The sequence below is a fragment of the Notamacropus eugenii genome, chromosome 1 (genome assembly GCF_028372415.1).
Source record: "Notamacropus eugenii isolate mMacEug1 chromosome 1, mMacEug1.pri_v2, whole genome shotgun sequence".
In the NCBI taxonomy this organism is placed as follows: domain Eukaryota; kingdom Metazoa; phylum Chordata; class Mammalia; order Diprotodontia; family Macropodidae; genus Notamacropus; species Notamacropus eugenii.
Window position 1 is genome coordinate 340,840,675 of NC_092872.1, and position 23,817 is coordinate 340,864,491.

Sequence of the window (23,817 nt, forward strand, 5' to 3'; positions counted from 1 at the left end):
GGGATCCAGAAGCTTCCGGTCCTGCGCGCGCCGCACCCCGTCACCGCCCTGCCGCCGTTGCCATGGTAGTGGGTGGTAGGCCAGGCGGGCAGGGCGGGGCCGCGTGGTCGCGGCCGGCTGGGGCTGGGGCTGCGACTGCTCAGAGCCAGGCCGGTGGGGCCGCAGGATGGGCTGAGGCGGCGGCGGCGGCTGCCCTGACCAGGTCAACGGCGGGGCGGAGCGGAGGGGGATGCTGCCGCCGGGCCTGGCCCGGCCGGGGCCTGGGAACCGCGGGTTTGATGAGGGGGATGGAGGATTGAGGCAGTGTGGGAGCCTAGGTAATGAGAGATTACCCCGGCGGGGCACAGGGGGGAAAGCTTGGGGCAGAAGTGCTACCGTGACCCGTGAGGGGCCTGAGGCTTCTGGGAACTTGAAGAGGGAGGTTCTGATCGGGGGTGGAGGTGGTGCGGCGGGGAGCGGAGTAGAAGGGTCTTACCTGGGGGGACTCCCTGGGGGTTGTAAAGCCTGGAGGGGGGGAGGAGATAACGGGCGCTTGGAGGACTGAGACCCGCCCGAGGGCTGAGGCAGGAGAAGTGAGGCCTAGGTGGGTATGCGCAGTGGGAGTGGGATGCCAGCCCCACCTTGGCACCTTCAAGATTGGGGAAGGTCGTAGAAAGAGCATAGGTGGAAGGTTCGAGGTTTGTTGGGGGAGGGTCAATATGGGAGCCCCACGTTTGATGAGATAGGACTGCGGTTCCTCCAGCCCCCGGCTGGAAGTGGGTGATGGCAGAGGTCGTGTGATGGGCAGGATTGAAGGCATGGACCGGGACGGTTGGGCGCAGAATCACCAGGTCATCCTGGGGAGCGCCTGTGGCAGTGCCCCAGAAGGACGGCAGAAACTGGGGGAGGGAGAAAACTTCGGCATTTTCTTTTATTCGTCTTGTATTTGGGACCAGATGTTCACAGACTTCTAAATACTCAAAATTCTTTGTTTTCTGTAGGAATAACTTCAGGTGCGAATGGATTTGTTCTAGAAATAGATCTCCAGCCTGGAGCAAGTACAAGTATAAACATTTGTCTTTTTTCCCCCCTCTTTATTTCCGTGAAGAACCAGAAACCAGTCTTGAAAATGGAGATGTATGAAACCCTTGGAAAAGTGGGAGAAGGAAGTTATGGAACAGTCATGAAGTGCAAACATAAGGATACTGGGCAGATAGTGGCCATTAAGATATTTTATGAGAAACCGGAAAAATCTGTCAACAAAATTGCAATGAGAGAAATAAAGTTTCTAAAGGTTTGCTTCTTTTGCCTTAATTGCTATGTGAGTCAAGAGAAATGACTAGGAAATAAAAGCTGTTTCCTTATTAGGCTATATTGACATAATTATGTGCTGTTTGGGTGTGTACGTATATACATATGTATATACATATATATATATCCATGTACTAGTAGAAAAAAGAAGTGCCATATCAATTTTATTGTTTACCTCTTATGATTTATGGGAAAAGCTGTAGAGAAGTTTTAGAAAGTAGGTATTTTGAAATTATAATACATGTAACATGCTTTCACAAAAATTCAACTTTTTGTCTACAAAAACCATGAGGGAAGATTCAATCCCTGTTCTCCAGGAATTTACAGTTAAAGGAGGCAGATAGATAAATAATAAAGTGTAAATGTCAAATGAGTTGTACCATGAGTGCTGAAGGAAGGGGTTCTTAGGAGCCCTGTGGTTTGGGAAAGGTTAGAATTTGAGATGGACATTACAGGTTGGGTAGGATTCAGATAAGTAGAGAAGGGTAGGTATTTCTGGCCAGGGTAACCTCCACAGAAAAAGTAGGGAAATAGGAATGTATAGAAGGTAGATCGTTTTCAGTGGGTAAGAAAAGATAGACTTGGAGAGTTAGATTGAGGCCAGATTGTGGTGGACTTTGAAATTTCACGCTAAAGTTCTTTGAGTAGGAGACAAAAACGTAGGAAGTAATAACCTCAGAAGAATTTAACCTGATTTGACTGCTGCCAAAGATAACTGTTTGCAGTTCTTAAAGTTTTTAAAAAGTTATTTGCATTCCCTAGGTAATGCAAGTGTCATTATCCCTCTTTTAGGGAAAAAGAAACAGGCTTGAGGAGGCAACAATAGGAATCTAATCCAAATCTTTTGACCCCCAAGTTCAGTGTTCCAGAGCTAGTCTTGAGTGACTGGGGGAATTATGGCATCACTACTGTCTAGGAACAAGTGGTTTGAAGGGGAAAATGAGTTCAGTTTTAGACTCCTTGCATTTGAAGTTTCATTATTCAGTTTTGAGATGGGAAGAGATGCAGATCTGTATAGAAGTGATCTTTGAAATCATAAAATCAAGAAAATACAGGGGAAAAAATTAGATGAGAGAAGAGCATAAATGCACATGTAATGCTTAAAATACTTATGCATATATTTAGTTATTAGGATATGAAGTGGAAGGGTGAAACAAAATTCTATGAGTTTTGTTTAGAAGGTAGTGCTTTTCTTTTTTTAAAACAATTTAAGAATATAGTTGTCTAGATACTTATTTTAATTTGAGCTATATGCAGAGCAAAGATAGTGATCACCTATAAGGGAGGCAGTTTTTTTCTTTGTCTAATACAAAAATAATATTTTTGCTTTTTGTGGATCTACATTGTTTTTCAGGCATGTCCAGCTCTTTGTGACCCCATTTGAGGTTTTCTTGGCAAAGATACTGGAGTGATTTGTCATTTCTTTCTCCAGCATGTGGATATACGTTAGATATGACCAATTTTGTAAGAAGAAAGGTATAGGTATTTTCTGCCCTAAATAAATGGCTTATTCTATACAATGAAAAGGAGAGTGGAGTTGGTATCATTTTGTGGAGAATACAAGAGGTAGCATAAAGAGGTAGCCTTGGAGTTAGAAAGATCTAGGTTCAGATCCTATCACTGAAACTAGCTACATGACTGGGCAAGTCATTTAAACTTTATGATCCTAAGACTACTTTAATAAGTCATCCAACACTAGATTTTTACAGTGAAGAAATCACAAGTTCCTATATTTTCAAGATGACTTTTATAATCTTAATATGTGCCAATTCAAAACTGTGTGCTTTTAGTTAAAATAGCCCTTATTACCATCATATTTAGGTGGAAATAGAACTCTTCCCAAAGAAAATGCTTTTGTCAGTCTTGTTTTTCCTTTGGGATATTGTAGCTGGTTATTTTTTCTGTTTAGTCATTTGAAAAAAAATGACCAATTTGTCACAAAACTGAAGGCATTTGTGAAAATGTGTATTAATGTCATAGCTATTAAATAAAAATATTATTTTGAGACACCTCAAATATGTTATCTCTGGTTTACTTATTTCTAGCATGATTTTAGGTTGATGTCATTGAATTTTAGAGTGCTTTATAGTTTGAGCTAGATAGAATTCTTATTTAAAATATTAACTCACGCTGACAGTTTGAACTAAGCCTAATTTCTGTGAAGAGACATGATAACTTTATAAAAACTCTTTGAAACATTATTAGTGGGTGTGTTTCTAAGGAGTGCAACTCCCATTTACAGAAAAACATGATGATAGAACTGGAATTAATAAAATGAAGTTGGGCATGTTGTTGATTTCATTATAATGTATAGAGAAAATGTGACCACTTATTCAGGATAATGTATTTGTTGTATATCTGCTCTTAAAAACATCCTTGTTTTCTTTACCTTTGTCTTTTACATAGAGTGGCTCAGAAGTCTCAGTGTAGTTTTAAACTTATAGCATAAAATTGCAGTTAGACTTTTCAGTCACCTGATACAATAAAAACTGAGCTGGAAACTATTATTCTGTTGGTTTAGTGGTTTATGTTGTTAGTAATCAGAAGCAATTATTCTTTTTACTGTCATCCTTATGATGCCAGACCTTGCCAACTTGAGAAGTGGGATAAGAAACAAACAAACAATCCCAGAACTTTAAAGAGAGTTTTGGAATATTTATCTTTTAGTCACATTAAGTGAACTGAAAGGGTGAAATTGCATAATACTCTAGTTTAGGATAGTTTTTAGAAATCCACATGCCCTTTGGAATAAATATAAATATTTTACCATGAAATGTTTAATTAATACATATAACATTAAAATTTACCTCTTTCAACTAGAATTAAGAGTTTTTGTAAAATTGGGACAGAATATTGCAACATAAAAATTTTTTCCTTATAGTATTGATAAATCAACTTATTACTGTAATTTAGGGATTATAGTCAAAGATAGTATTTGTTGTAGGTCAAAAGCCAGTCAAAAGAAAATAGACTTGCTGTATTTTAACGCTGGAAACAAATGTTTGCTATAGTATATGAGTTGTGTTGAAATATACCATTATCTCAGATATATGAGCATTAAATAAATTATCCTTATTGTTGCTTTCTAAACAGATTTGAGAGATAACATTTTTGACACCCTGAATAAATTTAACAGGGAAAGACAGGATTTTGAGAAGGCTTGGTACAAAATCAAGATGGTTCTTATAGTATTTTATTTAGTTGAGTAATGTAGACATATGGCATTTTATCACCCATAGATAGCTTCACAAATTCCCATTAAGTTTCTATAGTTAATATTTAAATTATGTGCACACATCTAAAGTAAAAATTTCTTTTGACAAGTTTTTATAGATGTTTTAAAGTAATTCTCTTGTATTTTGGTAATTTGTTTGGCTGATTACCCAATACTTCTTTCATTGTTTTTTTAGTGTTCAGGACCTAGAGTCTAAGTGAGGTTACAGTAACTGGTGGTTCTTTGGCATGTAGGCACCAAACAGTACAGTTAATTGTTTCTGTAATCTCTATTATGTCATTGAAATCAGTTTAAAATTGTAAGCCGCACTGATGTAAAAGCTTTTATTTACCACCATTTAGTAAAGATTAACTTACAAGTAGAACTGAAAAGTTGACGTTGATATTCTTTAACAGTACCAAATATCAGCATCAGCTTACTTCTGACTGTAGTTATCTTGGAAAAAGGAGACGTGAAAAACAAGAATTGTATTGACAAGGAGATATTAAATTAAAGAAGATCGTTCAGTGGACCAAAATTCCCTTAATTTTTGACTCTCAAGTTGAAATACTAGAGGAAAAAATCATAATATTTTAACTTTGATTCAATATTAGGTAGGGCTTCTCTACAAGTTATAGTGCTTGGAATAATTTCTGAAAATCTTTTTTTCTTTTGTTAATAGCAATTTCGTCATGAAAACCTGGTCAATCTGATTGAAGTATTTAGACAGAAAAAGAAAATTCATTTGGTATTTGAATTTATTGATCACACAGTTTTAGATGAGTTACAGCATTATTGTCATGGACTTGAGAGTAAACGACTTAGAAAATACCTCTTCCAGATCCTTCGAGCGATTGAATATCTTCACAACAATAATGTAAGTGCTTCATAGTAAACCAACATAATCTTAGGCTTACTATAAACATCCTCATGCTATTTAATAGCTTGTTTGTCATTAAATTTTATTTATTAATATTTACTTCCATAATGATCATAATAAGTTAAGTGACTGCAGAAGTGCTATTGGGAACCCAATACAAATAAGTAGAAGACTGCAGTGAAGGGCCTTATATTTGGGCATCTAGAACACATACCCAAGACAAAAGACTAAAACAATTAACTATAAGAAGTAAGCAAAGGAAGCAAAAACGGAGTCTTCATGGGTTCACAAAGAACAAGTCAAGACTAAACAACATTTTCTTTTTTGACAGATGTATTAGACTGATGGGTCAGGGGAATGGCTGGATTTTAGCAAGGCATTTGACAAGCTATCCTTGTGGACAAAATGGAAAATGTGAGGTAGATGTAATCAAGTTAGATGGAATTGTGACTGATCAAATGATGAAGTGAAAAGAGTAGTGAGTAATGAAATATCATCATGGAGGGAGGTGTATACTGGAGTCTACTGGGGATAAAGATCTATGCTAGTCAACTTTTTTTATCAATCACTTGGGTGAAGGCATAAATAGAATAATTATAGAATTTCCAGATAATGTCAAACTGGGAGTAAACATGTCGTGATAGAATTGGGATTCAAAAAGATCTAAATAGTGCCTCTGATAATATAAAAATATCTGATAATATTTCAACTTCAATTCAGTAATTTTAGGTCTTGTATACAAGTTAGTGTGCTTCAAACAGTTTCTGAAAAAAGGTTTTCAAAAGTTTTCATTTTCAAAAATGAAATCAAACTAAAGAAGGTAAAAAGTGAGCTGAGTCTAGCAAATTCAAAATCCTATACTTGTGAAATTGATTTTTTTGAATCAAAGTACAGAATGGAAGAAGTGTGTCTGTCAATCAACAAGCATACATTAAGTCTTTATTATAGGCTATGCACAGTAATAAGCTTTAGGGATACAAAATTTGATATGAAGAAGATGTGGGAGGTTAGTAGACTTAAAAGGTCAATATAAGTCAACAGTGTAATGTCAGCCCAAATTAACACTGTCACAGACTACATTTATGGACTTATAGTGTCCAGAATATGGGAAATGATAATCCCACTATATTCTGCCCATATTCAGATCACATCTGGAATATTTTGTTTGGTTCTAAGTGCCATAATTTAGGAAGCATATTACCAAACTTCAAATGCATCCAGAAAAGGGTGATGACATGACTAAAGACATGATATTTGACATGACATCAGTTAAAAGAATTGTGGATATTTAGTCCAGAGAAAGACTTAAAGGAGAGAGCATAATAATTACCTTCAAACATTTGAAAACCTGTTGTGTGAAAGAGCGATGATATTTTTTCTGCTTGGTCCTAGAGGGCAGAATTGGGAGCAGTGGGTACAAGTCCCAGAGGTAGAGAGGTTATTTGCATACAAAGAAAAACTTCCTGATAATTAAAGCTGTCCAAAAGTGGAATGGGTTTCCTCTGTAATTATTGAGTTCTCTATCATTATAGGTCTTCATATGGAGACTGGATAACTACTTTTGGAGGATGTTATAGAGGGGATTCCTGTTCAGGTGCAGATTGGATTAGGTGACCTCTGAGTTCTCTTCTAATGCTTATTCTGAGTATATGTTAATATTGTGCAAATTGAAGACATGGGAGGGGGCTAGGGTGTTCCTAATACAAAAATGTTAAGCCAGGTTTTGAAGACCAGAAATGTGGATTAGAAAGGGGAGGGCATTATTGAAAACATGGGGATATGGATTTTGAAAGTGGCATCCTGCTTACATTGACTTTCTTGAGTCCTCTTGAAAGAAATGAGAAGTTATTTTTGCTGAACTGTGGAGGGCCTTACAACCTTACTTAGGGGAAATGCATTATAAAGAAATGTAGTGTTGCCTAGTACCCTATCTAGGACATTTTAGTTCACTAAACATTTATTCATTGATTTCTGTGTGTAGAATTACAAAGTGTAGATAAGGATGAAAGTTAGCCCTATTAGGGCTCGTGGTCTAGTAGGGGGAGAAATATACAAACAGTTAACTAATAAAATAACACAAAAAATACCTTAGAGAGGTACAAAATGACCTGCGGTGTGAGATCCCACTGAAAGAAAGGTCATTACATAATTACTTACTGGAGTGATCAGAGAAGGCTTTATAGAGGAGCTAATTAAAATTAGATTTTAAAGGACAGGCAAGATTTTAACAGGCAGGTGGATGAGGGCAGCTTAGTCCAGATAGGGAGGTGAGGGAGCAAAAGCAAAGAAACAGAAAAGTGCATGGCATGATTAGTAGAGACAGCAGCCTAGTTGACTATAACATAGATTAAGTAGGAGAAAATAGTGCATGATAAGGCTGAAAAGCCCACTAGGTTAGCAGTAGATTGTGCACTTATTGAATGCCAGGTAAGAGCTTAAATTTGGTAGGTAATAAGAAACCATTGAAAGTTTTTGAGCAAGGGGGTGACATAATCAAATTTGTACAGGATGAAGATTGCATAGTGTGAATAATAGATTGGAGGTGAGACTGTGAGGCAAAAGAACTGTGAGGCTTTTGCAATAATATAGGCAAGAGGCAGTGAAGGTTTCTATTAATATAGTAGCAGTGGTAATAAAGAGGAGGTGACTAGAGGTAGAGGCTTCGTCACTGCTCCTAGTGAGGAAAAAATTAACGACAACATTGACATGTCAGACATTGGAGGCTGAGTGAATGGTGTTACCACTGACTGAATGTAGTGGGAGAGACAAAGATAATCTCAGTTTTGAACATGCTGAGTTGAAATTTTTAGGTGGTGTTGGGGGTCTGGATGGAGCTTGAGAGAAAGGTTAGAATTTTAGATATAGATCTAGGAGACATCTACATAGATAGAGTAGTTGAGGCCTAAAGAGTAAATTAAGTTACCAAGGAAGAGAAGTGGGCCAAGAGTAAAATCTCTGGAACATCCCTTTTAAGGTATTGGGAAGAGAATAAGGATCTAGTGAAAGGGGTGGTTGAGCAATTAGAGAAACAGGAGAATTAGAAAAATGTATAATTTCTAAATCCAAAGCAGTATGTATCTAGGAGGTAAGTGTAAGATACTGTGAAAAAGTCAAGAAGTATAAGGACTGAGAAAAAATTGCCATATTAGATTATTGCTGATCTTTGAAAAGTGTTAGTGGGGAGGGGAAGAATAAAATTTTAAAGGACTGGCAAAGAAAGAGTGGGTCATGAGGAAACAGATATTGAGTATAAATAACTTGTTAAATAGGTTGTTGGGATGGAACAGTCGATGGTTGGAGTGAGTGGGGGGACAGGAGGAAGGAAATAATGGGATGATAGTTGAATTGGTGGAATTGGAGAGGAAGGGTAGAAGATATGACTTGAATATATTTATAGATAGTTGAGAAAGAGCTGGTGGAGAGACTAAGATTGAAGATGCATGAGATGGAAGGTATGCTTACTGTTGAAAGATATTTAGGAAGGGTAAGAGGGCTTGGGATCAAGGGCCACACATAGAGGGGATTAGCTTTTAGCTAGAGATAACTTTTCATATGAGACTGGGGTAGAGATGGTGAATGGTTCTGAGAAGTTAGAATTTAGAGGAAAAAAGTTGAAAGAGTTTCCTTCAGATGTCCTTAATGGTATCACAATGACACTGTCTCATCTGTTCTAAATGTGGAGTCAAGAGTAAGACAAGAGTTGCATTTATCACTGTAGAAGGTGAGGGAAAGTCAGCAGTGGTAGAGTAAAAGTTATTAAGCAACATTAAAGGCTTCATTAATGTACTTATCATAAGTTTGTAACGGGTAAAGTCACATTTTATTTGCCCCCATTTAAACTTTATTTTTGCTCAAAGCCTACTACAATATTTTGCATTCAGTATGTGCTTAATATTTGCTAATTTGAATTTGATTTATGTGATCTATTTAAGAAATTTTTGAGTAACTGCTGTGCAGTGCTATGAAGGAGTCTGTAATTGATTGGAAAGAAGACAGAATAGGGATTATTGATTAAATAACAATAAGAGACTATACAATTAAGGGATATAGACAGTAAGGATTGTAGGAGTTGAGAAAAGGGGAAATCATCTTGAGTTAGATAGAGCCCAATTAGTTGGAGAAGGCTTAAAAAAGGAGCTCAGAATTAGATTTGGACCTGGAAACGTGGGTAAGATTGGAATCAGTAGAAAAGAGGAGAGAAGACTTACCAGGAGCCCCTGCATCAACCCTAACCTCTGGTCTCCTTCTTTGACAGAGAGCTTTCCTAGGGAGCTGTATTTCAAGTCCTAATCTAGGCTTTCTGCCTCTGGCCTCTTAGCTCTGGAGACTTTGCCAAGAGCCTTCAGTCAACTCCTGATCCAGGCCGCCCAGACAGTGACTTCGTTGCCTCAGAGACCTCTCTAGAGGCCTTAGAGGCCCTTGTTGAACTTTATCCAGTTTGAGCTACTGTTCCTGCTTTCTTGCTGGAGTCTTTCAGGCAGTACCTTTGTCTGTTTTCTTGCAACAGGCATCCTGGGCCTCAAAGGATACAGCATGCTATGAGTTTGGATCTTGAGGGAGGGTCTTGAAGTCTTTTTACCTGTCTTCTTCAACAGACTTCTCTCCAGTCACTGATACTCTGCCAGAACTCATTAGTGATTAGTATATTCTCTCCCTTCATCCTCATTTTGGTGATTCTGAACCCTGGCTGCTAAAGTGCAAACCTCCTTTCTCATCTCCAGTTACCTGTTCCCTCCCATCCTAGTCAATTATTCTCCTCTAAGGCCCCCTCCTCTCTCCCCTCCCCACCTTGTCCACCTTCAGATCTACCCACCTCCTTACACTGTGCTGTCTGAAATGCCTGCTCCATAGTTAAGAAACATGCTTTTGTCTTAAACATTTTCCTTTCTCTTTACATCTGTCAGCACTCACTGAGACCTGATGACGCTATCCCTGGCCACCCTTTCCAGTACTAATTTCACTCGTATACCCAAACTCACTGGTTATGGTGTCTGGGAGAATCAGAATACTCCTTTCCATTACCACTTCCAGGCTTCCTCTACCACAGTCACTCAGCGACTTTTCTTCCTCTGAGGTGGTTCATTCTATTCAAATTTATTGCCCAGTCCAGAGAGTTTCTCTACAAGTCTTTCCTCTACCATGTTCATGAACCCCAGAAAACTTTGGTCTCTTTATAATCACCATTTCGTCTTTCACTTTTTCTTATGACTCCTCACCCTGTTCTTTGTCTTCACCAGGAGTTCCAATTCCTATCCCTTACTTATTTCCAAGCCATCAACCCTACATTGACAACCCTGTCCTCCCTTCCCTATCTTGACTCTTGGTGATTGTGGTATAGTGGTTAGAGTGGCAGGCCTGGAGTCAGGAAATCTCATCTTCCTGAGTTCAAATCCAGTCTCAGACTAGCTGTATAACCCCGATCAAGTCACTTAACCTTATTTGCCTCAGATCATCTGTACAATGAGCTGGAGAAGGAAATGGCAAACCACTCCAGGATCTTTGCCAAATAGGGTCACAAAGAGTTGGGCACACCTGAAAAATGACTCAGCAATAGCAACAAATATTATTCTTCATATATATATCAGTTGTACCTTGCCAAACTACAACCTTACATCTCTTTCACTAGCCACTGCTCTTTTCCTTATTCAAATGCTTCTAAAAAGTCAGAAAAATTTCACAAAAACCCTGCTGGACTGCATTCACTACAGATCTATATTACATAACCTCAACTGGACCCTCACTACAGCAAATGACTTTTGTTGTTTAGTTATTTTCAGTCATTTCCAACTCTTTGTGGAAACTCTTTGTTTTCTTGGCAAAGATATTGAAGTGATTTGCCATTTCCTTTTTTATCTCATTTTACAAATAAGAACACTGAGGCAAATAGGGTTAAGTGAGTTGCCCAGGGTCATACAGCTAGTAAGTGTCTAAGGCTGGATTTGAACTCAAGTTTTTCTGATTCTAGGCCCTACCCTCTATCCACTGTGCCACCTACTTGTCCTAAAGAAGAAAAGACAGACTGAGACTTGTCCATAATAAGTGTCTGTTTAGTCCTTTCCAGTTGTGTCCAACTCTTGGTGGACTTGGTAAGCCCATTTGGGCTTACCTTGGCAGAGGTACTGGAGTAGTTTGCCATTTCATCTTCAGCTCATTTTACATATGAGGAAATTGGGTTAAGTGACTTGCCCAAGATTTACACAGCTAATAAGTATCTGAGGCCCCATTTGAAGTCAGGGAGTTGAGCTTGACTCCAGGCCCAGCATTGCACCACCTAGCTGTCTCATATTTCTTTTATATCTCTCAAATCAATTGGCTTTCTCACTTAACATGCAGCTGTTCCAAACCATTTCATCCCTTTTCAAGCCCTCTCAGTTGAGGACCTGGCCTCACACTTTACTGAAAAAATTGACAGTATTCCCTGAGAGATCTCTCTTGTGCTATTTCATCTCATCTCTGTCAGACATCTTCCTCCACTGTCTTTCCCATCTCTGTCTCTGTTGAAGAAGTGTGGCTCTTCTTCCAAAGGCAAACCTGTCTACGTACGTCCCAGCCTGTCTTTAGCTAGTTTTCCCATATATTATTTTCCATTCTCCTAATCTTAACTCCTTGTCTATTATCTGTCTACAGATAATTATTACTGCCTACAGTTACTCCAGTCTTTCCTCCATCTTTGAAAAATGCTCACATGATCTGGCTATTCCTTCTAGCTATTGCCTTATCTCTCCTCTGCCCTTCTTGACTAAACTTTTCGAGAATGTTGTCTGCACTAGATCCTTCCACTTCCTCTCCTGTCACTTTTAAACCCTCTTTAATCTGGTTTCTGACCTCATAATTCAACTGATACTGCTCTTTCCAAAGTTACCAGTGATCCTTCTTGCCATTTCTCATCCTTCTTGACTTTTGACACTCTTGACCATCCTCTTCTTTTCTTGATTTTTGACACTGTTGATCTTCCTCTTCTCCCCTCTCTAGGTTTTCATGACACTGAGCTCTCCTAGTTCTCCTACCTGTAATGACCACTCTTTAATAATCTTTGTTGTATCTAGGGCTTTTTCACTAATTGTGGGTGTCCCCAAAGACTCCTTATAAATTATTAAACCTGTGAAAGATTTCTCCAAATCATTTATCATAAAACAAATTGATATCAAAACAACTCAGACTTCTCTTCACATCCTAGAATTTGGCAAAGTGATAAAAGATGGGAATAATGTTGAAGAAGCAACACAAAGATGGGTATACTTAATGTACTGTTAGAGTAGCTGTGAATTGGTCCATTCATTCTGGGAAGCAATTTGGAATTATGCTTAAAAAAAGTGACTGAAATTCCCAAACCCTTTGACCCAGAGATCTTACTGCTGACCATATAACCCAAGGAGGTCAAAAGCAGAAAGAAAAGCTCCACATAATACCATATAATACCATATTATAGTAGCACTTTTCATGGTAGCAAAGAACAACAAAAAAGTATATGTCCATCAGCTGAGTAGTCACTAAATAAAAAGTGGCACATTAGTGGAATATTACTATATTATAAGAAATTATGATTATGAGGAATTCAGAGGAGCTTGGGAAGGCTGATGTCAAATCAAGTAAGTAGAACAAGAAAAACTATACTTAATGATTTGCAGTATAAATGGAAAGAACAAAAAATGAATCTGAATGCTATATAATTACAATGACTAAATGTGGCACCAGAGAAGAACCTACCTTTCTTTGCAGAGGTATGGAACTATACTGTCAGATGCACAATTTATGTGGTGGTGTCATTGAACTGCCTTTTCTCTTCTTTAACCGTTGTTATAAGAGATGGCTTCATGTATAAGGCAGAAGGGAAGAATATATTCAAGAGTGAAGGTGATGTAAAAATAAAGGAAATAAAAGTAAGTTTTCAAAAGGATACACGGAGGAAGAAATACGAGTAATAACATTGGGAGTATAAGCCAAAGCATCTGGAGAGGAGATAATAGGTGATAAGTTTAAGGAATATATCACAAACCTGAGGTGGATGTTAAGGGATGAGAGACTTCAACTATATGAACCATTTGCTGCACTTCCCTCTCTGCCAAAAGCAGAGCGCTAATGTTGATTTTATTTTTCAAAAGGTAGAGGAAGTGATAAGGGGAACTGCTCTGCTCATGATTCTGACCAGTAAGGTTGCTCTAGTAAAAATGATTTTATGTACCATGGGAAGAAGTGACCATTCCATCTTATAATCATGATAGAGAGGAAGGAAGCCAAGGTAGTCTGACTTTTTTTTTAAAACCATACATCTCCTTTTGAAGAAGTTCCATCTACCAGTGCAGGTTGGCACCTTATAAATTATACTCTTGGTTGTTTGGAAGCATTGAAAGGTTATATGATTTCTCAGAGTCAGACAGCCATTATATTTTTCAGAAGTGGAGCTTGATCCCAGGTCTTCCTAAATAGAAGTCAACTCATTCCATTCCTTTTATAGTCTGACTTGTGCCCTAGATTTTGGAAGAGCAGATTTAAAGAATCCAGAAAAAGGATAAATAGAATTCCACATGTAAAATTTCTACAGGATAGGGTCAGGCCAAGGGAAAAAGTACTCAAGAATGACATTTTAACACAGTAACAAACATCATTCAGGTAGAAAAGGAGGAACTGATAGTATAGCTACTCAGGGAACTCATTCACCAACTTATTTTTTTATAAAAGATGGCTATTTTTAATTGATCAATTTAATTTTAATAGCAGATGAACATGAACAAATCAAAACCAAACCATACTCCTAGAAGACAGCAAACAAAAACCAAACCCACAAATGAGTGATTGAGACTAGACATACAAACTTTTGTAATTTTCCCTATGTTGAAAAAAAGGGTATGCGTTTTGATTTGAAACTGTAGTACCAATTCATCTATTATATTTAACTTTTTTTTTTTGCTGGTTAACTCCTTCATTTACATAATTGTGATTAGCAGAAAGTTCTTTATAGTTCATTCTCCAACCCAGAGAAACCCTGGGAATGTCAGTATCTGGTATTTTCATACATAATTTCTGACTAGTGCTCCCAATAAAGAAAATTTATGGAAACATAAGTTTCTGGCTCATTTTACTCTCTGTAAATGGTCCCTCCACACTCCCTTGCAAGCATTCGTTCAAACTAATATCATCAGATCATAGATTTAGGGATTGAAGGGACTTTAGAATAAAGGACAGGTTTGTTTTTTTAATTTGACCAAAAAGTACAGATGAGCCCTCTCTTCCATCAGGAAAACTTTCTTCTTTCCATATGGTGTGAAACAGCCCTTCTCTCTGGTGAATCCTATCTTACTTAGGTCTCTGTAGAATCCTCATAATGCTAGTGAAGGAGTAAATCCAAGTTGTTCCTTGATGCATATGGTTTTCTGCTGCACTGGCTTCTTTACTATCCACAAAGGCAATGGCCCTTCATCCTTGTGTCTCTTTTACCATTTCATACTGCTCATGTGGCCTTGTTTCCTCAGCGCATGTTCTTCTCTTTGAGGACCGTTGTGGGGGCGGGGGAAGAGGGAGAGGAGAGGGTGCTATGAATGCTTTTCTTCAAGTCTTTGTGGAGTTCAGCATTTCTGTCTTTCCTATTTATAGGTTGTGTGTTCCCTTTTACATCCAAAAGCAAGTCCCTTACTGTGAATGAACCCCAAGAATCCTTCAAGAATGAGGAAAGCTTACCTGCATGCTTAAGCATGCAGGTAAGCTTTCCTCATTCTCCATGATTTTCTGACTTGAGGCCATTTAGAAACTAAAGGTCTCTTAACTGAGGGTTAATATAGGCCATGAATTTCACTTCCATATCTTCCATATCTTTATAAACACTAAAGCCGTGGACTCCAATCTTTACTCAATAACATGTAGGGAACCGCCTCTGATATTGTTTGTAGTGACATTGCAAGCATACACCAAAAAGGTCATATACTAACTCCATTTAACATTGTGCTTCTACCTCAGCATCCCTAATTTGTTCAGTGAGGTGAGGTGGGCTTTCTTTTCTGGTCTCCTTAAGGGTGATATGGAGTTGCAGAAGCCTTTTGGTTGCTGATTAGGTGGACCTATATATACTCCATGAAGAATTCTGTCACTACTTGGTTATTGCTCATGTTCCTCTAGTACCCTTCCAGAGACAAGATAGAGAACAGCTCAGAGATTTGCTGCTGCTTATATTCTCCAAATAAGCATCTTGAATCAACACTTTGCTATGAATACTCTGGACACAAGTCTTACACTACTTTTGCTGCCATCTGGGAACAAAAGAACCCATTCCATCAGATAGATTTATCTTGGCCCAGATGTCTAAAATCATGGAAATCTTTCAGAGCCATGGTTTAAACTTCTTTGGTGAAGTCTGTTTTGTTTGGTGGTCAACTCCGAGTGGATTGCTTGGTAACCCTTGAAGGTAATCTTTGTAACCTCCATCTACTTTTTTTGACCACAAGCACCATCTCTACCTCCTTGGTCCATCAGATCAATCCTCAGTAATTAGAGAGCTGTTTCTAATGCACAGGCAGCTATAGTTGCCATAACAGTTTATCTCCCATGCCTCTAAACACTTCATGTCAGCTTTGGGTGGTTCACAGACCCTAAATTTATTGTGGCTTTGATTACAGATCTCTGTAGGCTCTCCAGCTATTGCTCAGAGCTGAAGTCCTTTTCTCCCTTTACTTGGAATATTGTTAGGAATTTGAATGTCCTTGGCATGCTCAGTGACATTTCATTGACTATCCACATACAATCAAGTGCCATAACTAGATATGTTCTGCTTATTGGGATTCAAGGCATGTTTAAAGTAAATCCCTTGAAGAGATTGATAATCACCTGTGTTCCTTTTTTCTAGCATCTGTACCTACAACATGTTTTCCATGTAAGCTCTGCCTCTTGAGAATAACCCTAATTATCTATAGTAGATTCTTGTTCAATGATCTGGGCCTATGCTGGTTGTTGGCCAAAGAGAAATAGGTCCCTTATCTCTCATATCAAATAATTACATGTATACTTATTTCTTTACATGTTCTATTTCTGCCTTCCGCCCCACCAAAAGTAAATTACTTGAGATCAGTGTCTGTCTTGATCCTTTTTACTTTGTATCTTCAGTGTCTAGCACAGTAACTTGTACTTAGAAGACACTTAATAAAACCTTGTTCGATTGGTTTGGACTGAGTTTAATTGTACATCTGCTACATCGGAAGGGATTGTCTCTGAGCTCTGAGTTTATATTGAGCATTTTTTTTTCCTCTTGAAACTGTTGGTATTTTAGCCTTTTTCCTTATATTTCCCCTTTACTCACTTTCTGACTTCTCCCCTCCTTTGCTGATGAATATATTCCTTGAACTGAATTGCATAGCTGCTGTTAGGCCCCTCCCACTTGCTGGCTTTGCTCACTCACCTGGGTCCCTGCCCTAAATAGCCTCTGGGGGACAGGAATGGCCCCAGATAGGTTTCAGGACCCATTTTTTCAGACGCTATATCCACTCATAGTGGATCCCTGCCCTATATCCTCCATTGGCTTTCCAGTTTTTGGCCACCACAGAGGGCAGCACTCTTCTTCCCTAACCTCTGCTCCTTATGTAGCTGAACAGAATCATTGTCTGCTACTTGTTATAGTGGGGTAAGGGAAAGGGGAATGGCAGGGAAGGTAGTTGTGAGCAAAGTCATTGAAACAAGGGGGATCCCAATATAGTCCCCAGACATTGTTTATGTCCACAATTTGATCTGAGTCCTCGTCTAGAGTATGGAGACAAATACTGGAGAAATGCTAAGTTAGCACTAGTGTTTTTATTTTTCTCCTTTTATTTAGCTTATTTAATTATCTATTTTTATTTTTAGCATTCTTTAAAAAAATTTGCTTGAGTCCAAATTACTTCCTTCTAGTCCCTTCCCCACCCTTTGAGAAGGAAGCAATGTGATACTCACATGTGAGGTCATACAAAACAGTTTCATATCAGCCATGTTGCAAAAAAAAAAAAGTGAAAAAATATGTTTCAGTCTTCACTCAGAGATCATCAGTTCTCTCTCAGGAGGTGGATAACATTTTTTATCACAAGTCCTTTGGAATTATCTTGAATCATTTAATTGACCAGAATAACTAAACCTTATACAGTTGAACATCTAAATTAAATCAGTATATATTTTTACCTAAAGTATATATACAGTGACCTAAATACAAAAGGAGGTATAAAGGGAGGATAGTGAAAAATGTTGCTTAGGATAAGGAAATGAAAAAGCTCAAGCATGCTTCATGCCTATATTTATTACATATACTTCTTGAAGAGAATTGAGAGGCCTTTGATATAGTGACTACCAAATGGCATCACAAAAAAGAATGACTATACCTTAAGAAATGACTGGTTACCAATGTGAAAACTAGTTCTGAATCAGTTGTATTTAGTTATAATTGACTTATTAGAATAAAGATCAAAGTCAATATCAAATTAAATAACAATGAGAAGATGATAAATGAGATTTGGATGAAAATTTATATCAATAGAAATGATGTCTATCTCCTAAAAAATATTTACCAAGATAAATTAACCATTTTACTGAGGAGGTCAGAAGAGCCTAGAAACTTCCTCATTTAACAAAGAGAAAACTGTCAAAGGCAATACCAGTTTACGATATAAACTTGGTTAGAAGCTCATAGAAGCTCATGAAATAAATGTGGACTCATACAATAATGAGAAATGGTGAAGTAAAAAACAAGTTTACAGAAGATCTTGGCAAGAGATCCAGTTAAGCTACATCATTTCACAAAAGGGATAAAAATGGAAGAATAATAAACAAACAAAATGAAGATCTGTCAAGATTTCTATAACTTTTCCCATCATTGACAGTGGAGCACCCTTATTTGTAATCTAACATCACAATCCTCCATATACAGTATGGAGAAGTAGAGGTGGTACGAAAGAAAGGAAAGACCAGTTTCACTAGATCTACTAGTCAATATATAAAAGAGGTTCATTCTAAGTTAACACGATTTCATAGGAGTTAGATTGATTTAGAAGACATCTGAAAGAGTGTAGGATACAAAACACTTAGAAAAAAAGACAGTTAAGAAAAATATCAATAACTACATACTTTCCCATCTCTACAAAATTTTTATGATTATATATGGAGAGCATCCTTGTTGAAGGTATAAGAAGGAACATATAGAGAGTTACAAATGATTCTACCTATTCTTACATTCACACAGGTTACTAAAAAAGTACAGGTAATACAAGGTAAAAAAATTGGGATTTGTTAAAACAAAATGCTGCCTTGAAGGTTCTTTTCCTGCAGCGTATTTTCTATATCATGTATCAAAATCATATGATATTCCTTGAAAAATGTAAAGACAGAGAAGCCTTACTCAACCTCCTGATTATTAATATCATTTGAGCAAGAAAACAGTGTGACATATGTTTACCAAAGGTGTCATAGAGAGTCCAACTGGCAGATGAATCACCTGGGATTGGTGATGTCCTCTAGATGCGTCTATTTGTGAGTGACTTCATGCTGATTGCATCAAGCCTTGCAGAACATCCTAAATGAAATCCATAGTCATGTAAAAGAATTTGGGCTAACTATTCACATAGGAAAAAAACCATAGATGAAGACTGTCTATTGTACCAGACTATGATAGGCAACTGGATGGATAACCCATAGAGTTGTCCATCAGTACATATATCTTAGACAGACACTGTAGATGGACAAGCAATGGGGACCCACAATTGAATAATAGAAAGCTAACAGACTAGATTGCCTTTGGGAAATCACACAATGCTTTTAATGACCCCAAGTTTCTCACTGAAACAAAAGCCTAGATTTTTAATACCAGTATTCTTCTGGTGATGTTATGTGGTTGTAAATCATTAAATATCCCCAGTCTCTGAGGAATTAAAGTTGCAGGCCACATGAAGGGCAATGGAGAGATGTTTAGTGGGCACAAATATGCCGCAGCACGTTACCAATGAATCATACACCAAAAGTGGCATAAAAGATGTAAGACCAGAGATGAAGAGATTGAAGAGATATAAGACCAGAAAAGAATGTATGTTGGTCATGTAGTAACACCAAGGCATAACAGGTAGAAAACTCAAATGCTACACTGGTATTCATTCAATGTCAAGAGATCTAGAGGAAGGTCCTCAGTGCATTGGGTGGACTCTCTAGGTTGAATTAATGGGAGGATATGCACAAGAGTCAGGCAGTCAGGTGGCCCTGTGAATAGAATGCCAGGTCTGGAGTCAGGAAGTTTCATCTTCATGGGTTCAGATCTGTCTAGCTAGATACTAGCTGTGTAACCCTGGACAAATCACTTGACCCTGTTTGCCTCAGTTCCTCATCTGAAAAATGAGCTGGAAAAGGAAATGACAAAACCAGTATCTTTGCCAAGAAACCTCCCAAATGGGATGAAAAGAGTTGGGCACAACTGAAACAACTGAACAACAAAATGCACTAGAGTCACACAGAATGAAAAGGTATGAATGTGATCTGCAATGTTAAAAGGAGTACCCACATTGACAAGATGAAATCCTAGATCCATTGAAGCATCCAGAGTTGTATATATCATGGTTTGTGCCTGGACCACATTAATTTCATTGTCAAGTTGTCATTTTCTAAAAAAAAAAACCTTAATAGCTCAGACTTTTCAAACAAAAAGCAGTTATTTTCATTGTAGTGGCTTAAAAAAGTATTCTTTGGGATTACTGAATAAGTTGAATTTTTCTAAAACATATTCATTTCCATGGTAGAAATATTGACAAATTTTTATGCAAAATGCCTCATTTTCCCCTGCCACACAAAGAGATAATTGAAGCAAAGGGTTCTCAAAATGAAACTATTGTGAGTATAGACATCGCCTTAGAGTATGGAGGAAGAAACCCATGTCTCCCTAATTTTATAATCCTTTTTGTCTTGGTTTTTATTCCAAGAGTTTGATTTCATTTATTTTAAGACTATCTTCTTCCATCTGAAAGAAGTGTAATGAGAGTTATATTAAAATCAGAAGACTGATCATAAAATTGATTTGTGGTCTTTTGCAAACATCTTCATTTAGCATCTCTTTCTCGGTGTGTCTCTGTCTCTCTGGACACTTAGCTTATCACTGTTTGTGCCATATTAATATCTAATTGTCTCCATATTGTGCTGGAGGTAAAGATTTGAGGAATAGATGGAAAGTTTAGTTAATACAGTCTTTTACATGATTCAGAAATCCAAATTTTCCCAAGATTATCAGATAGTAAAAAGTTGAGCTTTTCCATATTTTGAAGGGTATTTAAATTCAAGCATATAAAGCTGTATGAAACAATGGTGTTGTAGTAAAAGAATGTAGCATTGACTTCCATGTGCTTGCACTATGTAGTTCTACAAAACTGAAGTTCAAAATATAATTGTAACAAATTTTTGTTTAATTCAGGTTCTAGTCATTTATTTTGTTTGATTAATCCTTACTTACATAAATTTGATATAAGATTTGGGGTGTGATTATATAGGGATAGAAATTGGAACTGACCTGTGATTCCACACAAGTAGGGAACTCCTGAGAAGGAACTTTATCTGTCAATGCAGTTTGCCTCCTCTGCAACTTTTAGTCTTAGAGCTCCACCTAGAGCACAGGGAGTATATGACTTGTCCAAGTTCACACAGCTAGTATGGGTCAGAGGCAATACCTGAATCTTTATGGCTCCAAAAGCAGTTCTCTATATAATAGCTCATGTTGTCTCTCATTCATATATAGAGATACATACACACATATATGCATGTATTGTATGTGTATATATTATCTGTACACATGTACATGTTTAAAATGGAATTTAATTGACATGCAAATAAAGTTTTTTAATATCTCTAAGGTGTTTTGTGAGTGGAAGTGAGTGATTAGTACAGCTTAGATCTTATCTAACAACTTCTCTAAGTTATTTACTCCTATCATAAAATGAGACAACTACTGGTAGGTTTCAACGAGGCTCCTTACGTCTAGTCTTGTCCTTGTTCCAAAAAGGAGCAGAGCCTAGTATACATACTTTATTCTTCCTGTAATGATAACTCTCATTTCTTTAGCGTTTTAAGGTTTTTGAAGCACTTTCCTCAAAACAACCCTATGAGGTAGATAGTATTATCACTTTACAGGTAAAGGAGTTTGACCTTAGAGAAGTTGGAGAGAGAAGTTGGAGAGAGAGTAGGTGACTTGTTCAAGGTAGTAAATGTTGGAGCCAAGATTCAAACCCAGGTCTCCTGACTGGTGCTTATTCCATTTTATTATGCTGTCTCACTATATACTACACTGTGGCCAAACTAGACTTTTTAGTGACTTTGCTCATGCTGATATCTTCTCCTGGGACATCATCCTTCTATTTCTACCTGTCAAAAATCTTCCCTGTCCTTAAAATGCCTTTATTAGATGTTCTTGAACACCAAACACAGGTATTTACAGGAAAGTACTTGATAAACTTTTGCTTAATGATTGAACACTGAATTCCCATATGTTCACTCATTTCCTTGTTTCTTAGACACAGAAAACAAAATAAAAATTTATTAATTTGATATAAAACTAGCTTTATTTTATCAAATTTTACCTAATTTCTTATATTAAAAAGAATTAAAATGCCAAATATATTGTAAAGTTCTCAATTTCAACTTTTTTCTAGTTTGTATTAGAATACAAGAAAAATATTCACAGTTTAACATCAGTGAGTTGGAAAGGAATCAAAGAACAAACATGTATATACATATATATATATAAACACATTTATATTAAAAAATAGTTAGGTAAGTTATGAGAAAAAAATTAATACAATCTAAGCTGAAATTGCTATAAAGAGTAGTTTAAACTAAACTTTTTGCTTTTCTTAGAATATTTTACTTTATAACAAGGAATTTTATAAACAAAGCTTTTCACTTCCTTCTAAGTAGGTTTGCATAATCCGTGTTTTAAAAATGGCACTACCCACTGAAAATAAATCTGTCCTATGCTAATATTTTCCCCATCTTTTGGAGGGAGACTAAGGCATAGAGTCAGATCACAGCAAGCTAGTTGTACAGCCAAGAAAAGACCCTAGATTTCTTACCTTGAATAAATTTTCCTGTTTATTACATGGTATTTCACAGTAAATTAGAATGTTGTTTTTCCTTTTAGTGACTGTCACTGACTTTTTGTGAAAGTATATCTTTCCCCAAATTCTTTTTAATGTAGGGAAATGGGGTTGGGGACCAGGAATTAGAAACTTAATGTATAACATAGACATTGAGCATCCTTTCCATCTGTAGAGAAATTCCATCTGTTACTGCTTTAACTGGAGATCTATATGATCTATCTATCTGTTTATCTATCTATCTATCTAGTCTGCCATATGTGTAAGTTAGAGAATATACCTAGTTATTGGAGCTTAATTTATCTAAAATGATTATTGTTTGTTTTTAGATTATTCATCGAGATATAAAACCTGAGAATATTTTAGTATCTCAGTCTGGAATTACTAAGCTCTGTGATTTTGGTTTTGCTCGGACATTAGCAGCCCCTGGGGACATTTATACAGACTATGTGGCTACCCGCTGGTATAGAGCACCTGAATTAGTATTAAAAGATACTACTTATGGAAAGTAAGTATGTTTTAATATATATTCCATTTTTCCTCCCTTTGTATTTTCCCGTAATATACTTTTCTTGATCTCCAGTGTGTCCTTCCAACAAGGCACATCTAACATGGCCAGGACTGGGAAACATTTCTGGGTCTTGTACCTTAAGGGGAGGCCCAAAAGAGACCAGCTTACTACTTCCATTTCCTCTTCTGAATTGTTGTAGCAGGGATGGTAGCAGCCAGCTCGCTTAGGATCTCCCTTAGAAGAAATCAGTGCATACATTAAACTTTCTAGTTTATTGCCCTACTGTGTGCCTACTAGTAACTCCTTCTGCCATTACACTCTTGGTAAATTTGTATAACTAATTTACTTCATTACCAATTCAGAGACAAATTTCCAAATACATTTGTTAAGTATCTGGTTACTATATTGGTCTAATATATGACATCTTTTTGAAATATGTATGCATATATATGCATATATGTATACATATGCATATATATGCATATATGTATACATATATACCTTTTTGAAATATATATGTATATATATGCATACATTTAGGTATAGCAGAAGTGATCAGAAGAATCCCTGATTCGAAGGACATATCTCATGGAACTGGACATGCACTCTGCCCCTTCCTGTTCTATATGAGGCTGCTTTATCCTCTGGCCTTAACCCCCTTTCTCCTTTCCAGGAGGGGTGGTTCTACGTAGTAGGCCATCTCTCAGAAGACCTACCTCTGTCTTAAGAGTGGAACCATAAAAGTTTGACTCTGGTGACTCTCTAGTGACTATGTAACAGAATGATCATTTGAGGCAAACTATCAGTGCTATAGTGTACTCAGTGCCTGAGTAGAGTGTGGGGTGTGCCTGAGACA

General features: G+C 37.3%; 1 protein-coding gene across 12 annotated transcripts in view; it reads left to right on the forward strand.

Moving 5' to 3' along the window:
* Positions 1 to 23,817, forward strand: part of CDKL3 (cyclin dependent kinase like 3) — a 72,959-nt gene continuing 49,142 nt past the window's right edge. For 4 of the 12 annotated variants that reach the window (XM_072629929.1, XM_072629932.1, XM_072629927.1 and 1 more), the window contains exons 1-4: positions 2 to 317; positions 981 to 1,273; positions 5,187 to 5,381; positions 22,780 to 22,958. In XM_072629929.1, the coding sequence (XP_072486030.1) occupies positions 230 to 317; positions 981 to 1,273; positions 5,187 to 5,381; positions 22,780 to 22,958 (755 nt within the window). In that variant the 5' untranslated portion in view covers positions 2 to 229. Of the gene's footprint in view, positions 318 to 977; positions 1,274 to 5,186; positions 5,382 to 22,779; positions 22,959 to 23,817 lie in introns of those variants that run through there. The other 8 variants (XM_072629931.1, XM_072629930.1, XM_072629928.1 and 5 more) reach the window with 6 other exon arrangements.